General features: G+C 40.9%; 1 protein-coding gene and 1 non-coding gene across 2 annotated transcripts; both read right to left on the bottom strand.

Annotated features, from left to right (window-relative positions):
* Positions 1-557: 557 nt before the first annotated feature.
* Positions 558-2,895, bottom strand: LOC135412707 (uncharacterized). Its single transcript, XM_064651486.1, has 2 exons — positions 2,147-2,895; positions 558-2,016 (listed from the first exon to the last, which is right to left on the bottom strand). Exons 1-2 carry the CDS (start codon positions 2,348-2,350, stop codon positions 1,519-1,521), a joined length of 702 nt encoding a protein of 233 aa, XP_064507556.1. The 5' UTR covers positions 2,351-2,895; the 3' UTR covers positions 558-1,518.
* A 14,854-nt stretch (positions 2,896-17,749) lies between these two features.
* On the bottom strand, positions 17,750-17,823 carry TRNAN-GUU (transfer RNA asparagine (anticodon GUU)). The gene has a single exon. It is a non-coding gene; the product is annotated as a tRNA-Asn (tRNA).
* Positions 17,824-23,643: the final 5,820 nt, after the last annotated feature.

Here is a 23,643-nt window from a genome sequence, read left to right as displayed (position 1 = left end):
GGTGCTAGAGCAGGTCCAGAGAAGAGCAATGAGGCTGGTGAAGGGACTGGAGCACAAGTGCTATGAGGAGAGGCTGAGGGAGCTGGGGTTGTTTAGCCTGGAGAAGAGGAGGCTCAGGGGAGACCTCCTCACTCTCTACAACTGCCTGAAAGGAGGTTGTAGCCAGGTGGGGGTTGGTCTCTTCTCCCAGGCAGCTCTCAGTAAGACAAGAGGGCATGGTCTTAAGCTCTGCCAGGGGAGGTTTAGGTTAGATACTAGGAAGAAATTCTTTACAGAGAGAGTAATGAGGCATTGGAATGGGCTGGCGAGGCAAGTGGTGGATTCTCCGTCCCTGGAGGTTTTTCAGATGAGACTGCAGGTGGCACTCAATGCTATGGTCTAGTAACCAGGGTGGTAGTGGATCAAGGGTTGGACTTGATGATCTCAGAGGTCCCTTCAAACCCAAATGATTCTAAGATATTATGATTCTATGAAAAGGCCCTCTGGAATTTAAAACTGGACTTCATCTCAGCGTTTTGTATTTGAATCCCCTTGTTCGTATGCATGCAACGCAGGAATTTGGGTGAAACTGAAGGTTTTATTGAAGAAAAATTATAATCTATTGATATCTATCTATCTATCTATCTATCTACCTATCTATTTATCTAACCTGTCTAATCTATCTTTAGCCTACTGACTGTGGGCAAACTGTGCTCAAGCTGTGAAGCAGCGGAAGCCCTAAGGTGTCTTTCGGGGCCTCATAGGCTGGTCCCAGGAATGAGCGGGTGAGCCCAGTTGGGCAGGGTGCACCTGGGGCAGCCCAATGGCTGAGGCACCGTCCCTGCAGCCACGGCCGGGGTGCCTCCCTGTGCCGCGCTCTCAGCCGCCGCTGAGGCTCAGCAGGGTCACCTCCAGGCACCTGCCTGGCACTGTGAGCCCGGTGCTGCTGCTCCCGCTCTGGTGGGACACGGCTGCCAAGGAACAGCCTGCGTGCAGCCCCGAGCAGCCTGGCCAACAGGGAGCGCGGCTGGCGTCGCGCCGGGCCGTGAGCAGCCGTGGCAGGAGGAGACGTGTGGCCAAGGGGCTGTTCGGGCAAGAGGCAAGCTCCTGCCTGCAGCGCCGGCGCCCAGGGCCCTTGCCAGGGCAGAGCGGGCAGTGCGTAGGTAGTGCTGGCGTCGAAATAGGCTTCGAGCCACTCCAGCACCTTCTGCTGGCTGGAGATGGCCTCCAGTCCCTTCAGGCCTGTCAGCTCTGGGTTTGCCAGGCAGATGAGAAAGGAGAGAGGGACATTTGTGGAGGAGATCTCCGAGATCTCCCTCAAGATGAGGAGGAAGAACTTCTTGACGCTGAGGGTGGCAGAGCGCTGGCACAGGCTTCCCAGGAAGGTGCTGGAATCTCTGTCTCCGGAGGCATTGCAAAGCTCCCCGGACGCATTGCCGTGTGAGCTGCCTCAGGTGAGCCTGACTTGGCAGGGAGGTTGCAGTGGATGATCTCCAGAGGGCCCTTGCAAGCCTAAGGATTCTGGGATTGGGTGCTTTGTCAAGGTCTCCCGCTTCCCCCCAGCAAATGTGTGCCGGGCAGCTGGCAGCAGGAGCCGCTGGGACAGGGCCGTGGGAGGTGATGGGGTTGCAGCGGTGCAGTGCAGCGGCTGGCCCCAGGAGAGGGAGGCTCATCCCCCTGTCCCCTCTGATGCCATCCCCTCCCGTCCTTGGCATTTACCTGCCCGGCTCTGCCATCAAGCCATGGCAGGGAGGCCAGATGGTCGTGGCCCGTCTGCTCTGGGAGCTCCTCCTCCTCCAGGCAGTGCTGCTGCCATGGCTGGGTGGCTTTGCTCCAGGAAGCCCTGAGCTTGGGGCGGGCCTGGCGGCTGGTCCCCAGCCCCTGCGCAGGCTTCGTCTTGCTTGGCACGATGGCTGGGTGGCTGCCGGTGCCCTTCAAGCTCTGTTGGCCGGGGAGCGCTGGCAGTCTGTCGCCGTGGAGGCCCGAGGCCCGGCCCAGGCTCTCCGGAGGCGCCGCATGGGGCTGGGTGTTGCCCGCCTGCGGGAAGGAAACGCAGGAGGTGGTATGGCATGGAGGCAGCTGCCTTGGCACGGCGTCCCCCAATGCCAGCAAGCCCTGTGCCAGCCCTGTCCCACCGGCAGCCTCTCCCTCCTGCCCCATCCCTCACTTGGCACCCTGTCTCCGAGTTCTCCTCGCGGAGCTGAGAATTTGCATTCTCGGCAAGGTTCTCCATCTCTGTCTTTGGCATTCTCTGGCAGAGACGTGCCAAAGCACCCAGGGGAGATGCTGCCTCCTGCGGGAGCTGCTCTCCTGGCACTGGGCACCCCAGGGCTCCCGCAATCCCCCCACGGCCAGGGGGGCTGGCCGCCATGTCACAGTGGTCTCCGGGCACAAGGCAGTCCTGCGTCACAAAGCCCCCACAGCTCACCCCACACCCTGCTGCCGGTGCAGGCCTTCCACGGCAGAGACGAGAAACTTTAGAAAAACCTTAGAGGCCTTCATCCTTAAAGCTTCACGAGACAGAACAACTCGAAGAAAGAGAGGTCTTAGACCTGCAGTAGCTTTTGTCTACTCAGAGGAAAGAAAAACTATCCTCTGAAATTTCAAACTGGACTATGTCTCCCCTTTTAGTCTTTGAATCCCTTTCTTGTATGCACGCAAGCGTCCTGCTTCCTGCCGTGAAAGTCTTAGTTTTTTTTCCATTAGCCCTGCAATGGTGCGGCTGGGGAGACGTGGCCGTAGCCTAATGTAATTTGGTACCCCCTGGCATTGTTGCCAGTGCTGGTGGCAAGCGACTCGCTGACTTCTGAGAAGAAGGATGTGGCTTCTGGTTGAAAAGGCAGGGGAAGACATCCAGTAGTGTTCAGTGAAACCCTGGGTCGGCAGTGAGCATTTTTGCACGGGAATCACTCTCCCCTTTGTATGCTTTTGTCTAAATGTTGTCACTGTTCCGGTTTGTTTTCTTCTCTCCTCTCACTGCTGTTTCCGGGAAATTCTTCTCCCTAACTGTGATCTTCACATTTTGTGCCCCAATTTTGAAATCAATGCCGCTGCAGGGGGAAGGGGGAGGAGAAAGAGAGTGTGAGAGTGAGGAGTTGGACCTCATGATCCTTTTGCACTCCTTCCAACTCATCTTATTCTGTCATTCTGTGGAAGAGAGAGAAGAAAGGATGGAATTTCTGACTATTTATTTCCTTTTTTTTTTTTTACGTCATAACTTTTTTTTTATCAAACTATTTTTAACTGTATGCTTGATGTATGCCTATGAAAACAGAGTTCTTTTATCTATATTCTGTGTTTCTGAAGTGTTTGATAGTTGATTGCTGCATCACAACTCTCATTTTTTTTTATAACCTTGTGATCAGTGTCGGCCTCTGTGTTATGCCATATGTGACCCTTCTTCCTTGTTTATTTTCTCTCATTTTTTTTCTTTGCCATCTGGGAAAAAAAGGCCATACTGCCGACAGCTTTGATTCTGCCAGCACTTGAGAAGGAAAAATTCCTCTTCTACCTCCCTAGTGCTGTGATGTCATGAAAGGTGTAAGAGAGTGTCATCTGCTTGCTACTTATTTAGTAATTTAACTGTTACAATTCTGAGTAGCTGATAATTCTTCTCAAATGCTAGGAAAATACTTTTTTTTTTTTTTTTTTGTGGAAAATTTCAAGTTTCACTACTTACCCCACTTAAAATATTTTGAACTTTGCCTGTAAATCAGCATGGGCCAGACTCTGAAATGCTTTTTTAATATAGTAATTGTTATATCTACAATTTAGCAGATAACATCTTAAACCTCTTGGGAGACAAGCTTAATGGTGCTTGATAATATTTCAGCAATATGTTTCCAACAAGATGGTGGTTGTGGTACTATTTACCTCTTTTGCTGCATCTTCAACGCACTTGAGCATAAGCAGTTTTCAGAACTTAAAACTTTTATAGTGTGTGGCATTCCTCTGGCTGACTACTGAGTAGCAGTTTGTCTTGGGCAAAATATGTTATGTTCTTGACGAAAAAAGTGAGAATTTATCAGTGTTTTTTATCTCAAAAATTGTTCCAGATGAGCACCCAACAAGCTTAGCATACTTTTAAAGCAAATCATGCCGAACTGATTGTGCTAGTGTCACTGAAGAATAACAGCTCCCTGGTGATGATCAGTTGGTTGGGAATTTTGCAATGTAATGAGTATATAAATGGGTAGCATTTTCCATTGTGTAAATTTTGAAGACATGGAGAGGAAAAATAAATACCCCGAAATCCCTAAACCAGTAGTAACGAGTCAAAATAGGCAGGTGGATATCTTACATAGTTTAAACTTGGCAAAATTCTGCACAAGTCCCTCAGTGTAAATAAGTGTTAGCCTGTATTACATGGTCATTTGTACCATGCAATGCTCGTCTAAGCCACAATAGCCAGGTCAGTTGAATTCCACTCTTGTGACCAGCTGATGGAAGTTTGCTGTCTTGATGATTGGATACTTGCCAAAATAATTCATACAATGTTAAAGACTACTCGTAGGCAAAACACATCTTTCTAATGCTATATGTCTGGTGATAAATGCTCTGAAAAATAAACACGTATAATTGTAGGCTGCTTGCAGTCTGTTATCCCACAGCCTTAGCTGGGTTCTCCTGGCGCTGAACGCAGAGGGCAGTGTGTGAGGGGTGGAGCCAGGGATTCTTCTGCAAGTGGCATATTTCTACAAAGCTCCCTCACTTGAACAGAATTAAATTTGAAGTGCTGTTTTGATTTCGCTCTTCACACAACAATGAACAATGAATAATAAAAGCTGCCAAGCTGCTTCCCCCCTCTCCCTCCATAAGGAATGAGGGGGGGGAAAATGCTTTTTAGATTTTTTTTCAGTGTTAGGTATATGTAGGTATGCATGTTTTATGTTGCCTTTTTTTTTTTGCTGTTTTTCCTTGATTTTGTTGTTGTGAAGGATCCTAAACCCACCGCACTAAGTAACTCTCCTAAAGGATATGCAGATTGTTAAAAGGAAAGTATGAAATGCAAATGTTAGAAATGTTCCCATTCATCCTTATTCTGGTTAAATTAAAGCTGAAGGAGTCCCTTAGAACTCAATTACCTGACAAGCTTCAGGTGTGCAGACTTTGATTAACGGGACCAACTCTTTAAACCTATGGCTGTTCAGACATTTTGAGCTTCTGTGTGGGTTGTTACACGACTCTGACCATGCTCCTGGGACTCAGAGTGTCCTTCTTTGCTCAAAAGTAGAGTTGGATTATATGTATTTTCTCACCAAATTAAGATGTGCAATCTTGTGTTAACAGATTGATGTTTAACCTATGAGAATAAAAAGGCAGCAGTACTGTAATGCTTTTTTAAAAAAATTAAGAACTTATTGTGAAACCTTTATTGTTTGTCCTAGTTAGGACAACTGAGACCAGTTCATCATGGCATGGGTGTAACCCAAAACTGTGTATTCTATAGCCTTCCATGCCATTTCCCAGAAACTGTTGTGAATAAACTATTTGCACCCTCTGCCCATAGAGCCTGACTCCTCAGGCTATAAACTAGGTGTTAAGAGGCCTGTGAGATAGGAGGATGCTCTTGTCCTCACACTCTTTGTGGAACTCCCCGCCCTGAGGGAAGCACTGAACATTACTGCCTGACCTGGAGGATATATAATCTTTGAGTCTTGGAACATTTTTAACCACTCTGTGGGATCCAGAGAAAGACTGCAACAGCTCTTCCCCCAGCATCTCACTGCAATCACCACTTTTGACCAGACTGCAACAGCTCTCCCACCAGCAGGTTCTTCCCCTCTCCCTTTACTTTGGACTCAAGCGGGGCCCAAGGAACACCACTTTGTTCTTGCCCCAGGGTACTGGGTTATACATTTGGGTTTTGTGGGTTAAGACCAATTGTTTGTTTGTATGATTGTACTTACTGTATTATTTTAGTAAATTGTTATTCTGACTTATAATCTCTCCTTTGAGTTGAGTTCATTTCCCCTGCTGGTTAACTCTAAACCAGCACATTGTTTTTAATGCTTGTTATTTTCTTTGAATGCCCTTCATGAACTAAAGAAATTGGAAAATGTGAACATGCTGGAAAGGAAGGGATGCAAAGTATTGAAAGGACATTTAAAACTAGGGTAAAGTATTGCTTAATGTTTACAGAAAATGTGTGGGAAGCTGAGTATTTTTGTGTATAATATGTTGATGTACTTTACAACAGTGCATATAAACCACGGAAATGTCACTGAAACTATGCAGACATAGGCCAGATGAGTAGTGTGCCTATACTTTCCTGTTTTTTCTATCATGTATAGAAAATTGCAGACTTGTATCTTTTGCTAATTTTTGTTGGAGTTTTGGAAAGAAAGAAAATGTAGGATCGAGCCCGTTTAAATAAAAAAGGCAGAATTACAGAAGAGCAAATGGCTACGTAGATGCTCTGTGTTGACACTGCACATAATAACAGATTTTATTACATAAAATAAATCTAACCTGGCAGTGTCTCTTCATATGCATGTCTGAGGCCTTCTAGAATGCTGATAACTGATGGAAGTCTGCCTGAGGGGTGTTTTGGACAAATTCTATTAATAAAGGTTTTGGAATTAAGGTTGTGGCTTGAGGGATTTGTGAGAGGGAGGAGAAGGAAAAGACTATTCAGTCTGAGAAGAGCAACTATTTAATAATATGTAAAAACAAAGGGTTGGGTTAGTGGGTGTATCATGGACTTTAGAGAGAATGGCAAACATCTGTGTGTATGAATCTGCCTCCCCCCCGTATTCCCTCCTCCCAATACCAGGCTGATAAATCATTCTGCAGTCGAGTGCCAGGTACATGACATAAGTTTTGGGAAGAATTAAACACCACACTTTACAGCAAGGAAGACTGAAAATCTTTCATGAATATCTGACAAGTGCCATCTTTAGTAGTGATGTCTGACCTAATAACACTTTATGTCTTCCCTGTTTCATGTGAAAAATCCAGGCTTTTCTGTAGCACAGCAAGTAATTGCTGCTTGTGTTATGTTCTGACAAACACCCGCTGCAGACACGAGACAGAGCAGTGTAAGTTTTGGCTTCCTAAGTTGAAATTGTCTCAGTGTTGGATTACTGCTTTGCAAATGAACGGCGTGATTTTTTCTTTCTTCTTTTTTTTTTTTCTTACTCTGGTCTTGTGGTCTGATATTAATACATTTTTGAAATGGAAACTCAATGAATTAGATCATTTTTCTCAGTTTTTATCCCTTGAGATATCTAACCTATGTTGCTTGTTTTAATTAAATTACCACATTTTCCATATGATTAAATGCCTGAATAATGAAAACTTATGGGACTCAGTTTTAATGCACCATGTATGAGCGACGAGGGGAAACATACGATTTTACTCAAAGTGAAATCTTTTAGTAGCAAGCATTTCACTTAATTTCTTTTCAGATCTAGTGAAAGTTGCAGAACAGTAAAATAGAAAATATGGTATCAGATGGTGGTGTTCAATAGGTGGGAGCAAATATTCTCTGAAGGAAGTAGTCTGATGGGAGCAGAACAGAAAACGGTGTCATGTATTCTGGGGGCACGCCAGGCAAATATTTTCACTGTTATGGTATAGTTTAACTTGGGTTTTGGGGCAAGGGCCACTAACTATATAGCAAGGTATGTCTTGGAGGAAGTTTTTTCATTTAGAGGTGCCTGAGGTTTAAATCAGGACAGGATTTGGCTTAGCATAGATAGGTACTGGGTATCTAATCTAAAAACCATGCCAGTCATTTTTAAGTCCTGAGCGGTAAAAGCAGGCAAGAAGTCAGGAACTTCAAGTGGGTAAAAATGCATTTAGAAGTCCATTTAATTTTAGTTGCAGGGGAAGACCGTATTGCAGTTTGTTTGCTTGGTAAGCACATTCTTACTTCACCGTATTAGGATCGATAGGGGATGTGCTACGGAAGTGGCATAGACACCCACCCTTGCATTAGGTGAACTCAGTAGCTTTGCAGAAATAACTGGGTATCATGCAGACCAGTTTCCAATCCTGGCCTTCGAGCTCTTTGATGTCTGGCTTTATTAAATTTTAAAGGCTGATAAGAAACTCTAAGCTGCTGATGAGGAAACCAAACTTCAACAGAGTACTCAAACCATCCTTCTACCTTGCCTATGTCCTATCCTAGCTGCATCCAGGTAACTTTTTCCTCTGTCTCCAGATGGCTAACTTGCAGCCTATTCAATTTATTTGTTTTTTAAATATCTTCGCTAAATTAATTTGGTACCAATTATGTTCAAGACATTTACAGCATTGTAGTATCAGATTCTTGGACTGGCCCACTTTTTATCTTTAATACTGACCCACTAACTGAAAATTCTTTCTAGTTTTCTGTCATTAGCAAGTTCTTGTTTGAAAACAGATGACAACTGACAATAAATTTGAAATCAATATCTCTCACCTTGAGAAATTTAATTTTCAAATTTTGTTCAAGAATTTAGCAGTACAGCTAAGTGACATCTCCATTCTAACAGTCTCTTCATTTACTTTTGTATTTCTGCAATCTTCCCTGTTTTTCAGCTTTGAACTTGTGCTGTGATGTGCTCTCCTTATTTGGAAGTTTGATTAGATTGCCAAAGAAAGATCTGTCTTATATTTTAAGTAGACCCATGTTGTATTTGATGAAATTTTTCAACTACTATTCTGTTTTGAGTGTGCTCTGCCCTTGATTTTTGTTTTTTTTTTTTTTTTTCCTGTATTTAAATCTTGCATTGCATTGAAGCCAGGCTCATGTGTTTATAGGTTTATTCCTTCTCTGTTGTTTTTAGCTATAACTACTCCATGGGTTGTTTACAGGTGTGATTTCACTGATCCTGTGTAATTTTACTGGTAGGCTGGATCTAAAAAGATTTCAATTTCTCCAATTTTTGATGGAGTTGAAGACAGCAGGAAGTCTAGAGGATTGGGTGAAAGGCAAAAAGAGATGCTGCATTGTTTTTTTTGAATCTGAGAGGAATTGTTGCTTCATAACCTTGGCATTTCAAATCTTCCCTGGTAAGAAATGAAGAAAGAAATTGTGATGATCAGAGACATACAGGTTGAAACAGTTAAAATAATTTTTTCTAAAGATCACCCCATATTTTTGTTCTTACTTCATTGTGGTAGTTCTTTGAGATGCATAAGGTCTGTTGTAGTTATTTTTCAACAGGGGTTGTATGCCCTTTCTTTGAGTGTTAGTGATGACAAAGGGCCAGGTAGATTACTTTTTGTTCTGCTATGGCATATTCTGAGAGTCTTGCTTTGATTCCTGTAGGATCTTTATACTTAGATTCAGAAAAGGGAGCTTATTTTCTCCTTTTCTTTGATGTTTCATTCGTGTTCTGTGAATGTTAGAAAGTGTTATAACTATTTGTCATAAATTGACTTTGTCTCCTGTGATGGGGAGAATCACTGCTGTGGTAATACTTTATTGGGATTAAATTCTATGTAGGATATCACTACTGTGATGTGGTGGGATGGGCTAGGAGAGGTCATTTTTCATTTTCCGCCCTCCAGTTGCTGTTAACAGGTTTGTTGGATTAGTCACTCTCCTTTTCTTCCTCTTGCTCTTTCCATACAACTCACATTTTCCTTCCCATAATCTATCATTCTACTTTCCTACCAAACAGAAAAGAACCATTTGTTATAATTTTAAAAATAAATGTTAAACAACCAGGAGTAAAGAAAGTTAACAGACAGCCAAATAGTTTTCACTGATGATCTTTCCTGATCTTTGTCCCACTGCATAAATAAGGGAATAACTAAACTACCACTACATTCAGAGATGAGCAAAATGCATATGTGAATGTTTATTAGCTTTCCACTTCAGAGATTTATTTCCCTTCTTGTTTAAATATTTTGAGAAACATACTGCAGCATTTAAACATGAAAAGTATACATTTCATATAGCTTTCCAGTTTCTCTTCTTCTATGGATGAAATCAAAAATATGTTGGCTTTGAAGCATCAGCATTTCCAGCCTGACCTCTGGATGCCTACTAGGCAGCAGTGAAAGAATTTTGAGGAGAAAAAAGTGTGTTTCATACTCGCATTTAATCAAGAGACATTGCTGTCTCCCAGGTTTCTGCATCTCCGCAAAATGTAACAGTACTTATTTCAAAGCCAAGTTTTAGACATTCCTCCAATAGGTAGTCACTGAGGCAACAGTTATAGCTGATTATTTTGAGAGGACAACATGGAAGAGCTGATCATGGAAGATAACTTGGGTCTAAGTCATTTGTATGTGACTCAGTTTGAATTTTATGTAAGGATTCACTGAAACAGATGAGTAGAGAAAGACTTCCTAAAGTCTTCTCAACTGGTTGAACTTAGGGACACAAAAATTAATAGCAAGTAGTTTCGAGGAAGATCACTAATGTTAGGATTAGCATTTCAATAAAGATATTAGAAACAGTAACTCAAGGCTCTACAAGAAGTTATCACAGGGATTAATGAATTTAAAAAAGCTAAATCTTGGTTGCAGGGTAGTTTTATTAATGGGATGGTGTAAAACTATTGTCTGCAGTATTAGAAGATCCAGGAAGTTCTTAAAATTCTATGCCCTTCTGCAAGGGAAAGATTTACCAGAAACTAGACTGTTCCGTATCTCAAGAAGGAAAATGGAATCAGTAGTGAAATATTGTTCATCCAGGGAAGCACAGCAATATCAAGAAGGTAAATAGAATAACTATGAATAGCTGATGGAAGAGAGATTGGCCAGAATATGATTAAAAACACATACATGGAAATATTGTCTCACTTCCTATCAAGGAACTTACTGTAGATTGAGAAGATGGCGACTAGCAAAGACTTTCCTAAAAAGTTGCTGTCATGATGCAGATGGAGGCAAAACATGGAGCTCAGAAACATGAGGGCTGGACAAATGGAAAGGGTTCATGTAACTCATCAGTTACAACTCCAGTATCTGCCCTATAGAAAGTCAAAATAATTACTTGCGTGTTACTCTGTTCTCAGTAGTGAGCGCTGGTATACTCTTCCACCTCCCTTCAAATGTTGATTTTGAGCATAAAGGAAGCCTTTCTGGCTTCTTCTGGATAGCTGTGGAAAACTGATTTTTTATCTGTTTTTCATGAAACAGCCTTTTTTTTAGACAGTACTCTAGATCTTCTGTATTTGGAATGACAGGTAATAAAACAGCAAATGTTGGGCTTTGGGAAAGGAAGTGCAAGATTAGAGGGAACTTTGTGTTAGAGTTCTTCCTGCAGTCAGTTTTGGAATACTTTCTTTTTGTTTTTCTTTTCTTTAGAACTTGGAGGGACTTAAAACATGAAGGAAGCACAAAACACCAAGTAGAAAGACCTGGGTGGTCTTGACAGCTAGATTCTTTGGAGACCCAGCAATACAGATTGCATAACATGGATGTAGAGACTATTTCTGAAAGTGTTAATTCATTTATGTGGTGAGTTTATGGAAAGAGTAAACAGCATCCAGGATTTCCAGTAGAAATATGGAGTAACTTTAACCACCGAAATACAAGTCCTGATGCACAAGACTGTGAATAGTGCAGTAGTGCATATAGTTCTAGTCGCCAGTGTCTGAATTAAAAGACATGCAGACAAAGACAAGCTGGAGTATCAGGGAAATGGAAAGTCAGTTTTTGATGACTAGAGAGCTTGACTTGTTTGCTGTGGCAAGCAATGGCTGAAAGCAAACATGATTTCTTGGTATTGAAGGTTAAAATCTTTTTTTCTATAAGAAAAGGAGTTTTTTTGTCCATAAATAAATGCAAATAAGAAATGGGAAGATTTATAATATTACAGAGAGACTTTTCTGTCATTTTTAGGCTAGACCATGTGTGCTTAGTTTGAGTTGCATGAGATTGTCTGCACTTAACTTGATGATCCGAGTCATAGGACAAGTTGAGGTCTTCGGTGTTTGGAGATTTTTTTTAATGTATCTCTAGGCTGATGTTATTGGCATGTCTGTCCTTTCTTGTGATTCATGTCTGTGTTTTGCTGTGTTTACATTTGCATTGTCACTGACTCACTGGGGTTTGGTTTTTCTTTTTTGTTCAACAGAATATTTTTCAGTGTATTGGGTGAAGGAGGTATAGGGATTACTGAATGTGATGTTTGCTAGGGATTACCTCCCAAGATATGAATGGACTGACAAAAATGTAGGTACTGCAGGAACATAGTTGTGGTTAGTATGTCTCTTTTCCCAAACAGATGGTTTGGTCCTGACCTTCCAGTGTAAACAGCCAGAAGAACTGTAATTTGTTACTTTGGAAAAAGTTTTGTCCTATAAACATTTATCCTCAATAATAAACTCTCCCAGAGATTAAATAGTAGTATAAACAGGCAAGGTATATCGACATCAGGCTTCTGAAATTCCCACCAGCAAAATATTTTAACACAAGTAAATGTCTAATATTATTAATTTAGTAGTTTTCTTCTGTTTAGTACTTGTGATTCAAGAGACTGCCAGCATAGCTGGTTACTGAGATGGAAAGGTTTTTTATAAATATTTATAGTAGAAATCTCAGTAAAATGGTAGGGGTTTTGTACCTGAAGTGGTATTGCCGTATTTTATCTATGAAGTTGTACTGATGCAAGGTGAGAATAACTCTGCTGATCTCACTGGGGTGTTTGAAAGAAGAGAGATGGTTAACTGGTTGTTTATGGAGAGCAAATATGATACCTGTTAGCTCTGAATATTTCAAACAATTTATGTTGTCTTGTCTGATTTAAAAGCCTGAGACTTGCTACAGAAGAGCTAGAATAATGCTTTCAAAGTAAGCTTTCAAGGTAGAGAAAATAAAACAATTGAACAAGAACAACCTTTTATACAAACTGTCTAAACAGATCAAAATCAACCTGAAAAATGTCTCCTGAGCTGCCTGTTAAACTCCTTGTACTTCACCAGTGTGATTTATAGAACTGCAGTAATATGGGAAGAGGAACATAAGCATGAGTTACTTTGCCTCGGGCAGACCTGCTTAATTTAACCCTGTCTCACTCTGCTTCCAGGTTCAGACATTCAACAATGAGGGTGCCCCGACATCTTGTAGTCTCTACTAACATGAAAAAACTACTGCAGATTTTTAAAATATGAAGAATGTGGGTGGTATTTCAGAGCATAGGTATTCTTTCAGATGTTAAAAATGTTTTACTCATAAACATTTGCTCCAACTTTAACTTATCTTTATCAACTTTTCCATGGGAAAAGAGGGAGAACAGAAGTTAAAATTGTTGTGCCTGGCATTTGCTTGAGGTATTTGCCAGTTTTGAGCAAAGAGAATAATACTAAAACTTCCTGTGGCCCTGCTTCAGGTGTGACTCTTATCTAAATCTAGGCTCCTTTTTCATCTGTGTCTTCATTAACTTTGGTCTGATAAGTTGTATTTTTGTATGTCTTCAGCCTTTTCTGTAAAGACTTGTAATTATTTAATTTTACTTGGGTTTTTCTTTGTGTGTGTGTTTCATATTCCTTTTGTTTATGAAAATGGTGACTGTGCTTATATTGCCCTTTCTAAGTAGCTTTATAAAGCAAATCCAGGTACAGTAAACTGGAACCCAGGGCAAATAAAAGACTAAAAGTTATGATTCTTGAGTATACATGCAATTTTGTGCTTAGGAATAAATGTTTTCAGGTATCCTCAGTTTGCTTTATCAAACACCGTGAATATATCAATTTAGTAAGGAGTAAGAGTTGGAGATAAGTGCAATGTTTAGTTGTTAGCTCCCAGTAGAAATCTTCTGAAATAGTCTCTTGGTATGTTAAAGCTGTTGGTAGTTCATTTACTTGTATTTGTTTAGACTGGTGTAGTTTTACCATACCTTTGTAGTATGTTTTAGCTAAAGAGCAGAGTGTTGTCTGAAGTTTTCGAGTGTAGGAAATTGGTGATTCAGAGACCTTGCTGTCACTAGTGTCTCTGAGACGAAAACATTTCAGTCGAATGTTAAAATGTGCTCTGAAAGTCACTGTCTTCTAATGTGACTGATGGTTTTGCAAATTTTGCCACGGCCTGAAGGAGGGGGAGTAGGGACGTGACACTGCACAGAGGGTTCTGACACGGTAGAAGGTCAGGGTGCAATGGCCCCTTTATTGAGGGGAACAGATACTTATATAGGGTTCGGGTGAGGGGAAGTCTGATAACTGTGGCGGAGCATGAGATTGATATCTCAGGGTAACACAGGATTGGGAAATGACGGAAAGGTGGGAGGAACTTGGGGGTATCTAGGGGAAGGGGACCAATGGGAGCTCACTCCGCACTGCGGCACTTATCAGTGTGGGATGAGTGGGAAAGCAGGGGAGAACAAGGTGGTAAACAACTTTTGGCGGGAAAACGTGTGGGCAAGTACAGACATGCCCTGTACAGTACAAACCAGGGGGATTAAAATGTGGGTATATAGAACACGACATAAACTAGGGAATAACATGAAAGTTCATAAATAGTCAACTTCTTTAGGCTCCGTATAAGTCTCTCCAGGCTTTAAATCTCTCCCAGTCACTCTGATGTTCCTCCACAAAATTTCATGGATTTATATAACTGTCCAAGCAAAGGAGAATGTTGTATCACTACGGGAAACCAGGCTTATGGTTTAATTCCCATCTTTGCACTGTATGTTGTTGGTGTAAATTTATTGAAGTAGCTTCTTGAAAGGAGCAGCATATATTGAATTCTTAGGTAGTTTTGGCATCTGATTCATTCTTAAAACTCCTACCCCCTCTGCCCTTGGTTCCCTAGTTTTGTTTCACTGTAAAGGAGACATCAGAAGGATGCCTACAGTATAATTGACTCCAGTATGAATGAATCCCTGAGACAGTGAAGTAACAGTGGTGCTGCTTGCCTCTGAAAAACGCTGCCAGACAGCCAGCTTTCACTGGATACATATGGAAAAGAGACAAGGAAGAAAATGTTTTTAAGTGAATATAATGCTATACATATATACTCACTAGATTTTGGCATGAAATTGGACAAGGAGGAAATGGCTCAAGTCAAGGGCAATATCAAAAGAGGAAAGGCATTATACTATGACTAAGGGAGACAGTGGTTTAAACTCCGAGACCCACTGCCCGCTTCCCTACTGCCACAGCTTGCCAGAGAAGGTATTTCAAGTAGTTAAAAGATAAAAAGCAAAACACCAACTTTGTGCAAAAGGAAGATGGACTTGGGCAACTATTTTCTGGCTGCACAGCTATTTAAGTTACAAAGCAGTGGTGGAATTGGGCTGTTCTTTTAAATAAGGCTGAAAGCTGTTCAGCTGCTGATAGTCTGAGGGTCCCAGAGAAGGGTATGATGTCAGTCCCTGCCAAGTTAGAGCTAAGCTTTCTCTAGAAGGCTTAGGCACTGCTTTCTGAATTCCAGAACAAGGCACATCTCATTTGCTTTCTCAGTTAGGGCCCTTAAAACAGGTGTAGCGAAGCTTTGTTTGGTTAGGGGTCAGGACCTATCATGCCAAAAGCACACTGTGTCTACCATGATAGAAAAGGATTGTTGCTATTTTCTTACCTATATAAGTCTTGGCAAAGACAGGATGTTGTTAAACATCAGAGGGAACCAGAACAGACAAAGCTCCCTAACAACTGCTATTTATGTGCTGCGCAGAAGTCCCCTATTCTGTGTGAATTGGTTTGCCATTGAAATGGGATGTGGGAATAACTGTGGGAAATCATCCTGAAATGCAGCACTGGAAAGCTCTACTACAGACATAGTGGTCTGTAGGAAACAAGACAGAGAGGGGGGAAAAAAAAAAAAATCAAAGAACTACAAAAGATCCGTCAGTGAGAAAATAAATATCCCCTATGTGGTGTTCTCCTCTTAATTCCTGATTTTTGGTTGTTGCTGGAGCATGGATTAGTGGTAGCTCAAGGTTGTTTTTCAGTAATATTCATAGGGGGATTATAACTTAAAATGAATTCCTGAATTCTGTAGATTTAATGGTTTCTAGGAATTGGGGCTTAAGCCTGTTCCTGTTCTGAAATGCAGAATACCAAATTTAAATTTCAGTAGTTAAATATATGATGTCTGAGTGAGAGAATTCCTGAAAATCTGTACATGGTTACCATTATTTTTTAATAAGCTTATTAGGTTTATTTAATATTTGTAAGTAGTTGATTGTTTTCCTTCTGATCTTCTGCAGCTACGTCTTCAGGCTTGGAAATATTCTTGCCCTTCAGGGATGACTCCTTGGAAATGACTGTACTAAATGAGATGAGTACCTGGCATTTATGTTGGGTCAAAGACTCAGATTTATGGGTAAGTTCATGCCATGTACTTGGAAGGGCTTTCAGTATGGCAGCTGGAGATTTTCCCGACTCAAAGCATGTGCTTTTTGGTCGAAGGAACAAAATCGATGAGCGCTCACAGATAAAGCAAGTGTATCAAAGAGATGTCCTCAGTTTTTGTTGTTGACCTGTATATAAAAGATCTAGAGGTAAAGGCAGCTGATGGAATGTGTTTCAATACACTTGTTTTGCTATAGTTTTCTTACAGCAGCTTTCATTAACTATATGAAGCAGAAATTAACTGTCAGTGGAGGTGGTTTTAATTATGCATATGTGTGGTAGTTTGGCCTAGGCCTTCCTTGGTGACCAGTTTGTAACCAAGGAAGGGTCCAGATTTACCCAGTATTCCCTACAATTTTTACGTAAGCCAGACTATAAGAAGAAAGGAGGAGAGGCCTTCGCTCTTTTTTTCCTTCCAGTGTCTTGGAGGTGCAGGTTCCCTGCTGTTGAGTCTGCCGTGCTGGGGAGCGAGGCCTGGTTAGGCCTTGCCGACCTTGGGAGACAGAGGTTGCCGGCGATCGTTCCAGAGCGATCCTCGGTTGTCCCAAGGAGAGTAGTGAGATATTTCTTTGCTAACTCTTTTAGTTGTTAGATATTGGGCTACTAATCGGGATATATATATATGTATTTTATTTTAGTTTTGTTCCTTTTCCCTTCCCCCTTCCCTTTCCCTTGTGAAATTGTATATATTTCAATTGTATGTAACTGTAACATAAGTGTAAATATATTTATATATATTTATATATATCACTTTAGCTGTCTCTCTCTCGTTTCGCGTTTTTTTTCTTAGTTGTTTTTCTCCCTCTTCTCCCTGAGGTTTGGGGGGGGGGGTGGGACAGGACACTTCTTGTGGTAAGGTTGGAGACTTGGCAGGGAACCAACTTCAAACCATATCACTCTTATCTGGTGTTTCTGCCCGGTTATCTTTGGTTCGTTTTGGTTTTGCCACGATTGTTTAGGAACAAGTCTGGGAAGGGAGCCAAGTTGGTGCAAACACTGCCCATTGTTTGGGAACACTACTGGGAGAGCTGCCAAGAACCTTTTGTTTATATAAACATAGCTTTGTTTGGGAACAAAGGAAGAAAAATATATAAACATGGTCTTTTTATTCATTTTCTTGGTTATTTTGGCCGTTTTTATATATGCTGCTGGGTATCCAGTGAGAACTAACCCAGAAGGCATCTACCAATATCTGCCTTTCCTTAATTATGACATCAAAGGCCTAGTGACTGAGGTCCCTAGGATCCAAATTGGCCCCAATCCTTACCTAAATTGTTTGGCAACGGTTCTACTATTCCTAAAAGCCATGGAAGTGGTGTTTAACATTGGAAAGGTGGTGTGGTACTGCTTTCCTTGTTGCAGGAAAAACCGAAACTCAAAGGGATTTGCTGGAACTTTGGGAAGGGCCTTGAGAAAACCAGTCTCTGGATGGCAAGGAATCTGGGCCAACTTTGGTAAATTGGTAGGGCGCGTGACACCTCCCATTAGTTGGGATTTCACACCAGAGCAGGTGTTTGATCCTGACGAAATGGCACCGTCCCTGGGTGGGCTCGAACCACCAAGCTTTCGGTTAACAGCCGAACGCGCTAACCGATTGCGCCACAGAGACTGCAACCCTTCCTTTGTTACAAACTGGTCACCAAGGAAGGCCTAGGCCAAACTACCACAATATGTTTATTTTATTTAGATCTGTGCTATTTTTTTATTGGCAACTTAAGAGAATACTATTATTGAAAAATAACTTCAGGTTTAATTTACAGAATTTCCGTGGTTCTGTACCACCTCACCTCTCAGACAGATGTACAATAACATATTTTTGGCAACTGCTGCATGCATATGTCCTCTTCTTTCACTGCTGTCTTGCTGCTCATAGTGGCTCCAGATATACTGCCCATTGCCTGTGAATTGCAACCTTTACACTGGAAGAGTTCTGGGGCTGGTTTATCTGAGCTTTTTGGTATGCCAAACTTTTTCCTCTTTTAGGGGATTATAGCACTTGAAGTAGGGACCAATCTGTCTCCTACTTACAAAACAGAGGAGTAGAGAAAGGGACTTTAACTATGGAGATGGCTTTGCCATCATTCCCATCCTTCAGCATGTCTTTGGCTTGCCATCTTCTCTTTTCTTAGCAAGGCATGTGAGAGCTTCACATCAAGATGCCATCTTTGTTTTTATGTAAGTTCTCAAGAGGATGAAGCATGAACATTTTCCCTGCATGTTTTACTTAAATATATATTTCCAGGATTGCATTTTTACTTAACTTACACTAATAAAATTTTAGAATACAGTTTTGGGGGGGGGGGGAAGCCACCTTTCTTTCATGTTTTGTTGAAATTTGTTTTGCCTAAAATTGCTTACTTTAATGATCTCTGCATTTAAAAGAAAATATGCAACCACAGTTTGCTTTCATTGTTGGAAGATCAAACGACAGAACATAGACCTCTGTAAACAGAGAGGATTAAATTCTTCTAGAACCACGGCAAATCTTTAACGTCAGACAAACTGTTCTCCTTTCCATCAGTTTGGCTTGTCACTTGTTATGTCATTGTGTTCATCTGAACCTAAGAACAGCTCCCATTTGGTTTCAGTGTTCTGTGATCCTAATTCCAGACTGATACTCTTGACTGACAGCTGACAGTGTCAATTTATTATATTTGTACCTATTATGGTTCTATCAATTCTGAGGCAATGATCAAGAATGAAAATAGGGTAACTGTTAACACGGGGAACTAGAGGGGAAAAGCAGAGAGGAGCATTTGGCTGACTTTTGATGATTTCTGTGGTATTTTCCAACTGAAACTCCTTTGAAAACAACATGTAGAGTAAATATATCAGGATGAACACAGGATATTGGTGTGAAACTGTTCTAGGTGCTTCACAGAAGAAAACTAGATTGCATGCCAACTCACCTGGTTTTTTGGTACTTCATTTCCTCTGCTATTTGACCCTGCACCATTGCTCCTCCACCCCACACTTTGCACAGTTCTGCCCTGCAGCTGGAAGGAAGGCTGTGCTACTTCCTTCTCTCATGAAAGCATCCCCCTCAATGCCCCACAGAACTTAGGAAAATAATGGCTTTTTCTCTCATCTTGTATTCAGGTAATTTGAAATCCAGATAATTTAATCTTTATTTTTACCTATATAAAAGAACTATGTATTATGCACATGGAGAAAACCAGTAATATGATATCTGGCACTGTCTGAGTTCAGTTGCTTTTTCATGTCTTTTCCATGATGGCATTGTAACAAATGACCTAGGAGACCTTAAAATATTCTACTTTATTTCTTAATTCTCATGAAGAGTTTGTACATGTAGTTGTGGAAATTGCTGGGGCAACATTTTTGATAAAGTTCTCATCCAGCCACAGAAAAGATGTCAGGGGTTGGGTGCTGCAGCACAAATTCCCATGTATGATCTTGGTAATAACAGTACTAGATCTGGAAGGATTACCTGGTGGCCACTGGATCTCTCCACCATGCAATCCAGTTCCCTGCTGGAGTGGTACTTGCCTGTTCTTTCTGGTAGTATTTCTGTTCCTGATCCTGAAAACTCTCACCTCTTTCCTTTTACTTGTGGTTTAAGCAGTTTCCAGGCATCTTGGCTGAAGCACCAAACCTGATGAAAAGAAAAATATGAGCCTTTGCATATGTCACCTCTGTTTCTTTCAAGTTTGGAAATGGGCGGCTTTTCAGCAGGCTATGGGACTGTAGCTATTAAGTAGCTATTCTGTGTGTGGAACAGAGCTTTGAACATGACATGGGATCTCAAAGTGCAGCCTGCTGGCCTCACAGAGTGTCTGTTGTGGTCCACAAAGAATGTTTTTAACTGTGGGACAGCTGATCTTTGGAGGAACAAGGAGAGAGTGTCTCCTAGGGTAGGAGTCAGTGTAAGGAAGGAGTGTGAGCACCATCAAGGCACTGGGGCTGAGACATCCCTGCAGCCATTGCGCTGCATTGCCAACCCTCATTCATCTGTCACTGCAGAAAATGTCCTAAGGGGTGGGAAATTAAATGTCACTTCCCATCCTCATAAGCTCTGGAGGGAAAAGGAAAAAGGGCTTGGAAAGCTTCCTGTTTCAGCAGCACCTGTTTGTGTTGCTTTTGCACACCCTGCAGCTCAGCATTGCCTGAGCCTTGCAGGTGCAGGGTTGGAAGGGCAGAGACAGGGATGCTAGACGTTCCCCCACTGGCTTTTTGAACCACTGGGAACAGCACATCCAATGTCTGGGTTGTTGAGTCTCTCAGATAGTCTGTGAGTAGAGCCTGGACGCTAAACTGGAACAATGAGATAACAGAGAATGAAATGGACCATGGAAAATATAACTAGAAAATACTGGTTAGATCATCTAATTCATCAATCTTTCAAAGCAGGATTGTTCTCCAACATATTTTTTGGTGTGTTGTCCAGTTTTGCTTTAAAAAAGCCCATTAAAATGTTTAAACTGAATATTGTGCTTTAGCTTGGAGTGAATGTATACTGCATGATCTCTGTGACACTGCTGCATATTTAGATTTCTTGCCATGCTATTAATAAATCTAGACAAAGACCAGATGCAAGCAAGCTGTAGCTGAACTCAAGCATCTGCAAAAGCTAGGCTAACCTCTTTAACAGCATAACATATGGCTGTTACATTAACAGCCCTTTTTTTTTTTTGCTAAAGCAAAGCAGTTTATTGAAAGCATGAGGGAAAAAAGCTAAGAACAGAAATAAAGCATGACCTTTGATATAAACTCTTCTCCTCTGACAGTTTCACCATTTAGTATAGATTGATGGGTATATACATCCAACCTACTGTTACAATTTTATAGCCTACACTTCTGTTTCACTTGGTATCTCCTTTTTCATTCTTTTTTTGGTGTTTAAGTCATAGAAGAATTTTAGGGAAAGCATATATAACCTTGCATGCTTATATGTTTGAAGTGTAACAAGCACAAGGTCTTTAAAAATGGCAACGATCTGTTTAAAAAAATGTTATGTCACAGTGTAATTATTTGTATTTTTTTGAAAAAAAAAGCTGTTTGAGAAACTTCTGGTGGTGGTCTGTAAACGTTCTTGTTTCTTATTGGAAAATTGTTCCAACTGTGGGGTTTCTTGGTGGAAGTTCATAATGTGTTATGACCTATAGCAAGGAAAGCTATGGATTTTTCTTTATGACAGTACAGAAGAACAAAACTAATGACTATTTCATTTGCCTGAATAAACAAATATAATGCAAACACATGTGAAATGTTTTTAACCCTTTCTGAGAGGCTCTTGAGAATAGCCAATTACCGGCAATCTCTGATGCTTCTTAACTAGTGGTACTTCTCCTCCACAAAAGTGCTTGTGACAAATCTCTGGAGAGAAGGTAGGGAAGAATGTTTTTATAATTTTTTCAGACTCTTCTGATATAAAAGTCTTGTGCAGAGCCAAGAGTTGGACTCAATGATCCTCGTGAATCCCTTGTAACTCAGCATATTCTGTGTTTCTGCGAACTCTTTGTTTTCAACACACGTATAGGTTGGTGTTCTGTAGGTAGCTGCATTTCTCTTGCTTCACCCCAGCTCTTTGCCAATGCAAAGCCATCAGGTCACCTTACTAGGGCAATTAAAAATTTTTCCCAGCTGTGAGTGCAGAGAATGCCCAGGAAGAATAGTAAGGTGTGGGCAATACCTAAAGATAGAGATGAGTCCACTTGCAGGTGAAGGCAGGGACAGGCCCCTGCTGCAGGAACAGCAGACTCAGGGGGCTATTGGGCAGCCAGGCCAGCATGAAGTTTTCATCAATTTGTGTGAGTCTTACAGCTTAGAAAGAGGAAAAGGCAGGGCTGTGACAAGGGCTGAAAATGCTTCAAGAGAGATTTTGTTTATTTGTTTTTTTCCCCCCTCATCACAACCTTATCTTGACACTGCTATATTCAGATATGACCCAGCTCATGAAATTCAGATCATCTTTAAACACAAAAGGAAGATATTAGCATAGATTTAAAACAAACAACAAAACTATATTTGTCTGTGTTGGCTTCCTTTAGACAAAAACTTGGGACAGTATAATGTTTTCAGTTAATCAGCATAGTTCTGTGTAGTTTAATGCAAAACTGCATGTGACATTAGTTTTGACTAAATTACACTGACTTCTTGGACTTCTTTTGAACGTTGTTGCTTGAAAGCCTCTTGAAATCCTTGTTAGCAATATTGGGCAATATTTATATTGTTCTTATTCAGAGGCTGAAAAATATAACAACCTATTTTCTAGTTAGTTTAATAAGTAGTAATTCCCAGGATATCATTTGTACTCAAACCTACAGTCTTAGGCAGTGCTTTCATTGTCCATGACGCCCAAAATCTGTAGTTTTGTGAAAAGAATACACTAATAATGGATTTGAGACCTTAACATAACAGTGAAATATTTTCATGGAAATGAAATTTTTGAAGTAAAGTGGTTAAAGTATTTTCATTTCAAGTACACACTTCCAAAGGAAAATAGAATAACATTTTCTTTCATCTTGTTTTCTGTTCTGTAATCTTTTAGTGTTTTTGTTTTTACATGCATAGCACGTATTACTAATAAGCCGTAGTTTATCTCAAGTACGTATGAATTTGAAAGTAATGAGAGGAATTTACTTTCCTAATTCTCAAACTGTGTGTAGATAATACAAGAGTATTTTTGAACATGACAAAGAAACTAAGCTACTGACTAAATTGATTTGTTCGAAAATGGTTATCAGGAAGGGAGAGTTCCAATGTGTAGAAATCCCTTTTTCCTCTTCCTTTTCATACCCTGGCAGTCAAAAGAGTGTCATGAGGAAAGCAACTTTGTCATGTTTTAGCTGTCCAGTGAATCTCATCCCATTTTTATTATGATATGTGATTGCTGAAATCCAGCTATGTAATCCAGATATGCTATGTGATTACTTTATTTATGTAGGTTTGTAGATTTTTATGTCATTCTGGTTATGTTCCTTAAGGCCCCAGTCACGGTCTTATGCACATTCTACAGCTATCTCTGAGTGCTTAACAAACTAAGTTTTTAATTGATAGCATCTGTGGAGCAAGGACTTCTCTCATCTTCCTGCAAAATGTGCTTGTTAAGTCACTTCATGTGGCCTATTTTAAGGAATTTGTGTTGGAAGAATCAGATTGCTTTTTAGACTCTCAGAGCCATCTCTCCAATTAATCTTGCCAATTGTATTTGAAAGAAATTTATATATTAATTTGTGATTTCTATTCATTGTTTAATGAGTTGATATATTGATGTAAGCAGAATGAACATGGTAAAAAACTGCAATGACATTATTTGGCAAGTCAATGATTTCAGAAGTAGGAGGAGAAAACTATCAAACTCACTTACTGTGATGATTAAGAAAATCCAGAGTTGGAATCACTCTTTAGTATCTAGTATGTTTCCCATAGCAGGAGAAGAGATAATAAGCTCAGTTACAATTGTATA

The sequence above is a fragment of the Pseudopipra pipra genome, chromosome 4 (assembly GCF_036250125.1).
Source record: "Pseudopipra pipra isolate bDixPip1 chromosome 4, bDixPip1.hap1, whole genome shotgun sequence".
Lineage (NCBI taxonomy): Eukaryota > Metazoa > Chordata > Aves > Passeriformes > Pipridae > Pseudopipra > Pseudopipra pipra.
This window is presented reverse-complemented; position numbering and strand designations above follow the sequence as displayed.